This window comes from Marmota flaviventris, chromosome 3 (genome assembly GCF_047511675.1).
Source record: "Marmota flaviventris isolate mMarFla1 chromosome 3, mMarFla1.hap1, whole genome shotgun sequence".
Taxonomy (NCBI): Eukaryota; Metazoa; Chordata; class Mammalia; order Rodentia; family Sciuridae; genus Marmota; species Marmota flaviventris.
This window is the reverse complement of record NC_092500.1, coordinates 7,726,069-7,738,154: the sequence shown is the minus strand read 5'-3', so window position 1 is coordinate 7,738,154 and position 12,086 is coordinate 7,726,069. Positions and strand designations below refer to the sequence as shown.

General features: G+C 44.1%; 1 protein-coding gene across 1 annotated transcript in view; it reads left to right on the top strand.

Annotated features, from left to right (window-relative positions):
• Positions 1-259: 259 nt before the first annotated feature.
• Positions 260-12,086, top strand: part of L3mbtl2 (L3MBTL histone methyl-lysine binding protein 2) — a 23,389-nt gene continuing 11,562 nt past the window's right edge. The window contains exons 1-5 of the mRNA XM_027926867.2: positions 260-358; positions 5,115-5,355; positions 7,700-7,833; positions 10,874-10,997; positions 11,825-11,904. Coding sequence (XP_027782668.1) covers positions 335-358; positions 5,115-5,355; positions 7,700-7,833; positions 10,874-10,997; positions 11,825-11,904 — 603 coding nt within the window. The 5' untranslated portion in view covers positions 260-334. The remainder of the gene's footprint in view (positions 359-5,114; positions 5,356-7,699; positions 7,834-10,873; positions 10,998-11,824; positions 11,905-12,086) is intronic.

Sequence of the window (12,086 nt, the reverse complement as noted above, 5' to 3'; positions counted from 1 at the left end):
AGTATCTATTATAGGTGCTCAATAATCACCTAATAAAGAATACGATCGGAATGAGAGCGCAGGTTATTTTAACAAGAAAAATAGGTGCGAGCAGTACCAGCACTGAGGTTTTCGCGTCGCTGTGGCAACGCGCACAGACGAGAACTACAAGTCCCACAACCGCCCACGGCTTTCCAGATCCCCGGGGGGAGGGGGGCACGGAACCGGCTTTCCCTCTTTCTTGCAGCGTGATTGGCCCGCGGCTCAGGGAGGCAGCCAATGAGTGCGCCCCGGGAGAGCGGCGAGGCCAATATGGCTTCCTGCACCTGGTGACGGTAGAAGAAACTGAGGTCTCATGGAGAAACCCCGGAGCATTGAGGTGAGAGGGAGGAGACTTAGCACTACTGGGAAAGGGAACCCGGAGAACCTTGCTTGACGGATCCGTCTTTAGGCCTTTCGGCGACTCTGTGAGCGTGGAGGGCAGAGGGTGGACGGATTGGTAAACTGAGGTAGTAGGTCCAGCTAGGGCCAGAGGCAATCGCCGTCACTTTTTGCTCCTGTGGTGCTGGGACCCGCGTCGCTTCGCGAGTTCAGGGAGGAACATCCCGCTAGCCTGGGGAAGGGGACGTGGGTCCAGCTCTGAGCACTTGGATCTTTGTCTTCCTCGTCTCGTGGTCGCGTTCCTAAGGGATTGTTGAGGCCTTTCGCATCCAGGTGGGAAGCGAAGGGACGTGAGGTTTAATACTATTCCGTGCCTGAAGCGTTCGCGTGCATGGTCTCCAAACGCCCTCGCCGTCCTGGGATGTGGCTTCATGTCTATGGTTAAAGCAGCGGAGACTTAGAGAGGTAGTGAGTTCCCAAAGGCTCAACACAGCTGGAAAGGGAAGGAGGTGGGGTAAATCAGCCTCCAAAATCTTGTCATTGCCCTTTCCACTCCGCTACAACAACCTGTAACCTACCCACCCTTCAATCATTTGGCTACTGGGCTCCTTATTTTTAAATTCCGTTTCCTTTCTAGCATATTTGCATGTGCTGGGAAACTTTAAGGATAAAGGAGAATTAACAAATGGAAAATAAGAATAATAGCTAACACTTTCAGAGCTGTCACTAACTGCTGAAAGTAGAATGAAGCTTTACCTCTGACCTCAATCTTCATAATAATCCTCTAAAGAAGTCTTGTTGTTATCTCCATCGTATTGATGAAGAAACCTTCGGTAGCAAGGCTAAATATCTTGCACAAAATCACAAACGCAGTTGATAAGCCACGTCTTAAACCCAGGCAAATCTGATTTGAGAAACCATGCTTTGAGCCAATAATATTTGCCAGTGTTTATTGAGGACTTAATATATGTAAGTCGCTGTTCTGAGTGCTTTATAGTATTATCTCTTTCCCCTTAAATCCTTTTAAATCAGTATTGTTGGGTTGGGGTTATAGCTTAGTGTAGAGCACTTGCCTGCACATTTGAGGCACTAGGTTCTATCCTCAGCACCACATAAAAACACATAAATAAAAAAGATATTGTGTCCATTTACAATTAAAAATACTTTTAAATAAAATAAGTAAATAGGTTGTGTTATCCTCATTTTGTGAAAATGAAGGCACTGAGAGATTGACATGTTATAAGTTCTTAGCTAGCAAGCACTAGAGATGGTATTTGGCACAGATCCCCAAACTCTACCTTGCTTCACATATATCCCATTCATATCTCATAGCCTGTGAGCCAAAAATTTTCTTATTTCATAGATAAGAAAATAGAGACCCAGGGACTGGGGTTGTGGCTCAGTGGTAGAGCACTTATCTAGCATGTGTGAGGCATTGGGTTCGATTCTCAGCACCACATATAAATAAATGAATAAAATAAAGGTCCCTCAACTAAAAAGAAAGAAAGAAAATAGAAGCCCAGGGCTGGCTGGGGTGGTGGCTCAGTGGTAGAGCACTTGCCTAGCATGTGTGAGGCACTGGGTTCAATTCTCAGCGCCACATATAAATAAATAAAATAAAGGTCCATTGACAACTAAAAAATATTTTTTAAAAATATTTTTTTAGTTATACATGGACACAATATCTTTATTTTGTTTATTTATTTATTTTTTTATGTGGTGCTGAGGATGGAATCCAGGATCTCTTATGAGTGCTCTACCACTGAGCCACAACCCCAGTCCCTAAAAAATATTTTTAAAAAAGAAAGAAAGAAAGAAAATAGAGGGCCATAGAGGTTGAATGACTTGCCTAAAGACCTGTAGCTAGTTAGAATCAGAGCTGAATTTAAAGCTGTGCTACAACTTAGTGAGACCCTATCTCAAAAATAAAATAAAATAAAACAGCTGAGGATGTGGCTTAGTAGTTAAGAGTCCCAGGTTCAATCCCCAGTACCAAAAATAAATACATACATACCTAATTAAAGGGCTGGGGCTGAGGTCAGTGGTAGATAGCTTATCTAGCACATGTGAGGGACCAGGTTTGAGCCTCAGCACCATATAAAAATAAGTAAATAAAACAAAGGCATTGGGCTGAGGCTGTGGCTCAGTGGTAGAGTGCTTGCCTAGCATGTGTGAGGCACTGGGTTCTATTCTCGGCACCACATATAAGTAAATGCATAAAAAAAAGGTCTACACATCTAAAAAATATGAGTTCATTAAAAAAATAAAGAAAAAAAGGTATTGTGTTCATCTATAACAAAAAAAAATTCTTTTTTAAAACAAAAAATCAGCCGGGTCCTGTGATGCACACCAGCGGCTTGGGAGGCTGAGGCAGGAGGATCTTGAGTTCAAAGCCGGCTTCAGCAATGGCAAGGTGCTAAGCAATTCAGTGAGACCCTGTCTCTAAATAAAATATTAAAAAAGGTTGGGGGTGGGGCTGGAGCTATGGTTGAATGGCAGATTGCTTGCCTACCAAATGTGAGGCACTGGGTTCGATTCTCAGCACCACATATAAAATAAAGGTCCTTTGACAACTAAAAAATATTTAAGAAGAAAAGGGCTGGGGGGGTCTGGGGTTGTAGTTCAGTGGTAGAACACTTGCCTAGCATTTGTGAGGCACTGGGTTTGGGTTTGATCCTCAGCACTATATACAAATAAATAAAGGTCCATTGACCAAAAAATAAATAAATTAATTAAATATATATATATATATATATAAAATTTAAAAAGGGCTGGGGATGTGGCTCAGTGGTTAAGTGCCTCTGGGTTCAATCCCTGGTACAAATAAATAGAGTTGTGCTATATACCATCATGTCATAGCTACCTGTGTGTCATCTGCCTTTCATATCTTTCTTGGCACAGTCTGGGTCTCGAATTAACTTTTCCCTGACTTAAATATTGTGTGTGTATGTGTGTGTGTGGTGATTTTTTTTTTTTTTTTTGGCATTGTTTTTAAAGTTTTTTTTTAGTTGTTTGATTTTTTTTTTAGCTTTGTTTAATTGTTGATGGATCATTATTTTGTTCATTTATTTATATGCAGTGCTGAGGATTGAACCCAGAGCATCACACATACCAGGCAAGTGCTCTACCGCTGAGCCACAACCCCAGCCTCTTAAATTGTTTCTTTTTTGGGGTGGGGTGGGGTTGAGGTACCAGGAATTGAACTCAGGAGCACTCAACCACTGAACCACATCCCCCACCCTATTTTTTGTATTTTATTTAGAGGCAAGGTCTCACTGAGTTGCTTAGCACCTCGCTGTTGCTGAGGCTGGCTTTGAACTCACAATCCTCCTGCCTCATTCTCCAGAGCTGCTAGGATTATAGATGTGTGCCACCGAGCTGGTTTTTTTTTTTTTTTTTTTGAGTTGAAGTTATTTGGGGTATAGATGCTGAACAAAGAAGAATGACTTTATAATATAAGTTTTCTACTCTAGAAAGGACAATTTTTTTTAATATTTATTTTTTAGTTTTAGGTGGACACAATATCTTTACTTTTATGTGGTGCTGAGAATTGAACCCATTGCCTCACGCATGCTAGGCGAGCGCGCTACCACTTGAGCCACATCCCCAGCCCCTAGAAAGGAGAAATTAAAAAAAATAATTTTTTTAGTTGTAGATGCTCACAATACCTTTATTTTGTTTATTATAGTTTTCTTTATGTGGTGCTAGGGATCAAACCCAGTGCCTCATGCATGCTAGGCAAGCACTCTGCCACTGAGCCACAACCCCAGCCCCCTAGAATGTCTTTTCAAGGTATTTAAGATATTTTCACATTGTCAAACAAACTTCAGGTTTCCAACTTAGAGTTTTTTTATTTTACAATGGTGGGAAAGCAATATACATTCAATAGAAACTGTACTTTGAATTTTAGCCTGTTCCCAAGTTATCAGTAAGTAGCATAATCTCTCATGATGCTGGACAGTGACTGTAGGGCACAGCTTTGTCAGTGACACAATCATCTGGGGGAAATTGCTTAGTACACTGTGGTGTACAGCGTTGCTCAGCTATGATATTTAATAGGTTATATGTACTAAATGCAATTTTCACTTAAAATATTTTCAATTTTTTATGGACTTATCAGTATGTAACCCCCTTGAAAGTCAAGGAACAACTGTATTCTATTTCTTTCTTTCTTTTTTTTTTTTTTTAACATTTTTTAGTTGTAGATGGACACAACACCTTTATTTATTTTTTTGTGGTGCTGAGAATTTAACCTGGTGCCTAACACTTGCAAGGCAAGTGCTCCACCACTGAACTACAATTGCAGCCACTGTGTTCTATTTCATCCATGTTAAAATATCCTTTGGGGGCTGGGGTTGTGGCTCAGCGGTAGAGCGCTTGCCTGCCTCGCACGTGTGCGGCCCTGGGTTCGATCCTCAGCACCACATAAGAATAAATAAATAAAGTGAAAGTATTGTGTCCAACTACAACTAAAATATATATATATATATATATATATCATCCTTTGTAGATCCACAGGAGCCTAGTGAATTCCTAACATTTTCTGTCTTATGCTGTTGTGTTGAATTATGGTGAAGAAATGTATAAAAAGAAGTAATGATACTTGTGTTTGCAAAAAAGGGGTATTTCAAATGTTTCCCAAAATGTTGACAAAGAATCAGAAAGGGGGTTGGTAGCAGATCTGCAGATTCTCTTCCCATACACTAAAACCAACCATATTTTTTTCTGCCTGGTCTGTGTCATCCTTCTACTAGGAGACCCCATCTTCAGAACCAATGGAGGAAGAAGAGGAAGATGATGACTTAGAGCTGTTCGGAGGCTATGATAGTTTCCGGAGTTACAACAGCAGTGTGGGCAGTGAGAGCAGCTCCTATCTGGAGGAGTCAAGTGAAGCAGAAAATGAAGATCGAGAAGCAGGGGAGCTTCCAACCTCCCCCCTGCATTTGCTCAGCCCTGGGACTCCCCGATCCTTGGATGGCAGTGGTTCTGAACCAGGTGCCTTCACAGTATCCCCTGAAGATGGAGAGGAGTCAGGAGGTTATGAAGGAACAGGGAATGAATACAGGCGGTTTGACCAGAGCCATCCAGATGTAAAAGACTGCTTGATCTTATGGATCAGATGTCTAAGGACTTGGCCACGGGGGTCATTCCTCTATTGCGGTCTGGTTTCAAATTGTGATTTCATTCATTCTTTGATTCAACTAATGTTTATGCAGCATATATTAGATGCCAGTCAGGAACGTGGTACTGCTTTTACATTTGTGTGAGAAGGCTGGGGATTTTTCAGTCTGCATGTGGAGAAGATAGGAAATCTTAAGGGCTGTGGGGTGCCTTCCCAGAAGGGATAAATAATACCTTGTGGAGGACTAGGGGTGTGGCTCAGTGGTAGAGCACTTGCCTAGCAGGTGAGGCCCTTGGTTTGATTCCTAGCACCACCAAAAATATAATAATAATAACTTGTGGGCTATTAATAATAAGTTGTTGGTGAGAAATGAGGGATTTGGTGGTTGGGGGTACAGGATAAAGTGACCTCCAGGAAAGAGGATTTGGGTGGAACCAGGAGCAGTGGCTCACACCTTTTATCCTGGCAACTTGAGAGGCTGTGGAAGGAAAATCACAAGTTTGAGACCAGCCTGAGCAATTTAGCAAGTCCCTGTCTCAGAATAAATTTTTAAAAAGGCTGGGGATGTGGCTCAGTGATAGAGCCTGCCTGAATTCAGTCTTCAGTACTGCCAAAACAAAAGGATCTGGATGGGGTGGAGCACTAAGAATCCCATGGGTCATCTGGAAACCAGCTGGGCTTCAGAGATCTAATGCTTGGATAGCTGCTGGGCCTGTGTCAGGGCCTCCAGTGTGTGAAGAGAGGCAGGCTAGACAGGCTTTGATGATATCTTCGTTCCTTGATCCCTAAGTTCTGTTTTTTTTTTTTTTCCCCAGCACTGGGGACTGAACCCAGGGGTTCTTTACTATTGAGCTACATCATCAGGCCTTTTTTTTTTTTTTTTAAATTTATTTATTTATTTACTTTTTGTGGTGCTGGGGATTGAACCCAGGGCCTTGTGCGTGCAAGGCAAGTACTCTACCAACTGAGCTGTATCCCCAATCAAAAGTCTGTCTCTCTCTCTCTCTCTTTTTTTTTTTTTTTTTCTTTTTTTTGCCTTTTTTTAAAATTTTGAGACAGAGTCTAGTTGTTGAGTCTGGTCTTGAACTTGCAATCCTTCCTCAGCCTCCCAAGTCACTAGGATTACAGGCATGTTCAACTGCGCCTGGCTTCTTAAACTTTTTGGAATAGTAATCTAATACTTTTTTTTGGTGGGGGGCATACTGGAGATTGAACTCAGCCACTGAGCCACATCCCCAGCCCTATTTTGTGTTAGAGACAGGGTATCACTGAGTTGCTTAGCGCCTCGCTTTTGCTGAGGCTGGCTTTGAACTCATGATCCTCCTGCCTCAGCCTCCTGAGCTGGAATTACAGGCATGTGCCACTGCACCCAGCTATAATCTAATACTTTTTGTCAGTTGATCCTTCTTTCTATTCATATTGTCTTCCATTTTCCTTTCTTTCGTCTTTCTCCCTTCTATTTTCTCTCAACCATTTCTTAGAGTCTTAGAACTTCAGCACTAGAAGGAATCATTGGAAACCAGCTAGTCCACAGGTTTCCTGACTGCAAATTAGAATCACCTGGGGAGGTTGTAACACTACAGATTTCAGTGTCTCATAGCAAACCATTTCATGAGAATCTTAGGTTCTGGAATTTTTTAAAAGCTCCTCGGGTGATTGAAACGTGGATTTAATTCAGTCTCCTTACTATTTAAATAAAGCCACAGAGATTCACTTTGGCACTTTTCTCTTTTCCTCCTTTTACACACATTTTCCCCTTTCATCGTCTCTTGAAAAGTTGCTAACACCTGCTTATGTACCCGGTCCTTCTCATGCATTTCCCCTAGCCCCACCGATGACGTAACAAAGGGAGGCCAAGCAGCATAGCTTGGGTGAGACAGATTCACATACACACGCCAGGCTGGGTGTGTGGCATGCTGGTAGTCCCAGCTATTCAGGAGGCTGAGGCAGGAGGATCCCTTGAGCCCAGGAATTTGAGGCCAGCTTGGGCAACATAGGGACACCCTGTCCTGGGCAGGGGGAAAATACACACACACACACACACACACACACACACAGCAGTCCCGCCTCCTGCCTCCTCCCCTTCTCCAGCTGTCAGCCTTAGTGGGTACTGGGGCTTACCTGGTTAGTGCAGTGCCCAAGGTTTTGAAGGGCCCATCATTTTGTTGGATTTGAGGTAACCATATTGGTAAGTCATGTGCTAAATTCTCTTCCCAGCCGTTTGTGAGATGTGTGGTATCGTGGGCACACGGGAAGCCTTCTTCTCCAAGACCAAGAGGTTCTGCAGTGTCTCCTGTTCCAGGAGCTACTCCTCCAACTCCAAAAAAGCCAGTATCCTGGCTAGATTACAGGTGAGAGGCAACCACTTGCACCCTTCCCTGGGCCCTGGGTGCTGAGACACGAACCACCAACTGATCCAAGGCTAGGAACCAGCAAGGGCTGGGGAGGAGCTCTTTGCTTATGGTTCTCTGAGGTTACAAAATTTCTTGGTATTTGGTATGCCCTCAAACTTCAGAGGACAGAGGAATTAATCCCTGGAGCTACCCTCTATTCCCTACCCCCCAGGAACTGATAAAACTATCAGTTTTATCTTGGGGGAGCCTGATGTCCTTGGTCTTCATGCTACATTTTATTTTATTTTTATTATTTTTTTATAATCTACACGTATTTTCTTCTTTCAAAGAGAGAGAGAGAATTTTTTAATATTTATTTTTTAGTTTTCGGTGGACACAACATCTTTATTTTATTTTTATTTGGTGCTAAGGATTGAACCCAGTGCCCCACACATGCCAGGCGAGCGCGCTACCGCTTGAGCCACATCTCCAGCCCCATGCTACCTTTTATATATGCCTTGAAGGAAGCTGGGAAACAAGCATGAGGATCGCAGGCCACAGGGGCTCAGAAATCAGTGTTTTGTCCCATTCCATGTCATAGGCAGTCGCATAGATAATCTTTCCAGTCTCTAGTGGTTGATGTTTATAGAACTTGGAGACATGGAAACACACTCCTATCCACACATTGATTCGTGTGTGGAGGTCCAGGGACTTGGAATGACACCCAGGTGGCTCTGTGGGAAGACAACAGTGGAATCTTGGCAGGACCGTAATCACAGGTGCCGGCCTCCAGTTGTCCACATGTGCAGCACTGGTTTGCAAACTCGTCTGCATGTCGGCATTGCCTGGAAAACTTTAAAAATACCAAGGCTTGTGTCTGACTCCCAAAGATTCCAATTAAACTGGGATGGAGCATGGCCTAGACCTGGGGATTTTAAAGAGCCCCCAGCCAATGCTAACGTGCTGCAAAGCTAGAGAACCACTGCCCTGACATTTATTGGAAGTTGCTGCAGGCTGGATCTCTCTGGTTAGTGCTTCATATGCTTTGTCAACTTTGAGACAGTTACAATTGTTCCCCTCATTTTGTGGATTTTAGTCAGAGCATGGAAACGTCCCTGTCCTCAGGGAGCTAATGATATTGATGACAGCTACAGGACCTATTCGCTGAGGGCTTGGCCTTCCTAATCCATCAGTGGTCCTAAAATATGGATATCAGGGCCAGGGTTGTAGCTCAGTTGTAGAACTCTTGCCTAGCATGTGGGAGGCCCTGGTTCAAGCCTTAGCAGTGACGGGAAAAAAAGCCTGGATTTTAAAAAATTCCTATTTCATTATACTGAATTTAAAAGTAAAAATAAATTTAAAATTCCCCTTTTAAAAGCTCAGGAGTTTTAATACCTTAAAGAGATATCACTAAAAATTTTAGGGCTGGGGTTGTGGCTCAGTGATAGAGTGCTTGCCTAGCATGTGTTAGGCACTGGATTCAATCCTCAGCACCACATAAAAATAAATAAACAAAATAAAGGTATTATGTCCATCTACAGCTAAAAATATTTTTAATACATTGTAGAAGTATTTGACTGAAGGTCTGCTGGGATTTAAGCCCACATTTCTTTCTTTTTTCTTTTTTGTAGCTGTAGATTATTTTATTTGTTTTTATTTTTATGTGGTACTAAGGATCAAACCCAGTGCCTCACACATGCTAGGCAAACACTGCCACTAAGCTATAGCCCCAGCCTCTAAATCTACTTTTCTGCCAGGTACTGAGGCACACACCTATAATCTCAGCTACTTAGGAAGATGAGACAGGGGAGGATCACAAGTTCAAGGTCAGCCTAGATAACTTAGCAAGACCCTCTCTCAATTTTTTTCTCTTTGATATTTTGAGACAGGATCTTCCTAAATTTGCTAAGGCTGACTTCAAACTTGGTGATCCTCCTATCTCAGCCTCCCAGGTTGCTGAGATTACAGATGTGCTTTTAAAAATACAGGGTTGGGCCAGGTGTGGTAGTGTATGCCTATAATCCCAGCAATTTAGGAGGCTGAGGCAGGAGGATCGAGAATTCAAAGCCAGCCTCAGTGGGGCTGGGATTGTAGCTCAGTGGTAGAGCACTTGCCTAACACGTTTGAGGCACTGGGTTCGATTCTCAGCATCACATATAAATAAATAAAATAAAGGTCCATCAACAACTAAAAATAATAATAATAAAGCCAGCCATAGCAACTGTGAGGCACTAAGCAACTCAGTGAGACCCTGTCTCTAAATAAAATACAAAATAGGGCTGGAGACCACACTGGATCAGTGGTTGAATGCCCCTGGGTTCAATCTCCAGTACCCACCAAAAAATAAAAAAATAAAGGTTATTGTGTTCACCTACAAATAAATAAATAAAGGGTTGGGAATATAACTCAGTGGTAGAATGCCTAGGATGTGTGAGGCCCTGGGTTCAGTCTCCAGTACTGCAGTAAGCAAATACACAAACCCACATTTCTGCTTCACTGATCTCTTCCTGCCCTTTCTCCTCAGTATTGAAGTTACAAGATACAGGGCTGGTGATGTGGCTCAGTGGCGGAGCACTTGCCTACACATACGAGGCTCTGGGTTCTATCTCCAGAACCACAGAAAAAAAAAAAAAAAAATATATATATATATATATATATATATATATTATGGCACAAGGTACAGATCACATCAGTCTTTAAGGTCTGTGCTCTTCGAGTACCTGATGAAGGCTGCAGACTATCTTTCCAGAACCACATAAATGTAAAATGTTGCCTCCCATTTCAGAGAGTTTCTTGTCCCTCTGTAGCCATTCTCCTGCAGGCCCTGAGGAGCCCAGGAGGGGGGAGATGAGAGTTAAAGCTGAGGGAGAGGTTCCTAGAGGAAGCAGAACACATGTCCCTCCCTGCCCTGCAGCTCCAGTGATCCCAATCCTTCCCTGTACCCACCCTCTGAGCCAAGAGCTGTTGCCCATCCTTGGGTTTTACAAAAGAAACTGAAGCCCTGAAGAGGTGAAGTAACTGGACCAAGAGCAGGACACTCATCTTCTGTTCCCTCCAGGGAAAACCACCCACCAAGAAAGCCAAAGTCCTTCATAAGGCAGCCTGGTCTGCCAAAATCGGAGCCTTCCTCCACTCCCAAGGGACAGGACAGCTAGCAGACGGGACACCAACAGGACAAGATGGTGAGACAGCAGAGGCTGGCGTGGGGGTCAGGGCGGGGTGGCCTTCCCTAGGAGCGAGGATGGGAAAAGCCTGCTGCAGGGTGGCCAGTCCCAGGCTTGCTGTGGATGGTATCACCCCACCTGGGTGGGTGTGGTGGAAATGACTTCAGAAAATCCCTCAAACACCCTTTGGTTATCAGGGCTCCTACTCTTGATCACTCAAAAACCAAGATGTAGCTGACTTTGTTTCTTTTTGCTTTTATCCCGAGGGCTTCTCTTTCCTTGGAGCAGTGGAGGCCCAGGTCTGCTTCAGAGGGCTTGTGAAGCAGGGAGGGTAGTAGAATGGAAAGGGTCTTTTTTCTCATTTTTCTGAATGTAGCAGTTTCTGAGCAAATCGTATGCAGGCCCAAAGCAGCTCTGCTGTGTTGGTCTGAGTTCCTGACTGAAGTTGCCCTCCACAGACAGGAGGGTGGAGGGGCCTAAGTGTGCGCTCCTCCCATCTGTTCACATCATCTGTAGCCATTGGGAGGCTGGAGGAGGCCTGGGAGTTAAGCCAAGGACATTTGAATTTCCCTTGGTTTGGAGGAAAAAGGGGAGAGATTTCCCTCTGAATGTTAATCTGCTCTTAAGTCTGAGTGTCTGGGGCATGTAGGTTGGTCCTCCCTATCCTGATGGCCATTAGTGAGGCAGGTATAGTGATATGTGAGGGGCTGTGGTGCAGAGCTATTAGGGGCTGCTGGCTGAGGAAAGGGCCCTGCTTCTGTGCCTTGCCTGGATCCTCAGGGTGCAGGTCCCTAGCAAGGCTGTGTGGGTCCTCAGCCTCCACTCTTCCTCTTTCTGCTCTGCAGCTCTGGTCTTGGGTTTTGACTGGGGGAAGTTCCTGAAGGATCACAGTTACAAGGCTGCTCCTGTCAGCTGCTTTAAACACGTGAGTGCCCTGAGAGGGAGGGTGGGACAGCCAGGGATGGGCACGGGCTGGCTTTGGTGCTTCCCACCTCACAGGACAGCCGCACTCCCAAGAGAACAGTGGGCAGGTCTGCGTGGAGAAGCCCTGGCTTGCCATAGCTCCATGTGCCTTTCTGTCTGCTTCTCAGAAAACCCCCTGCTAAC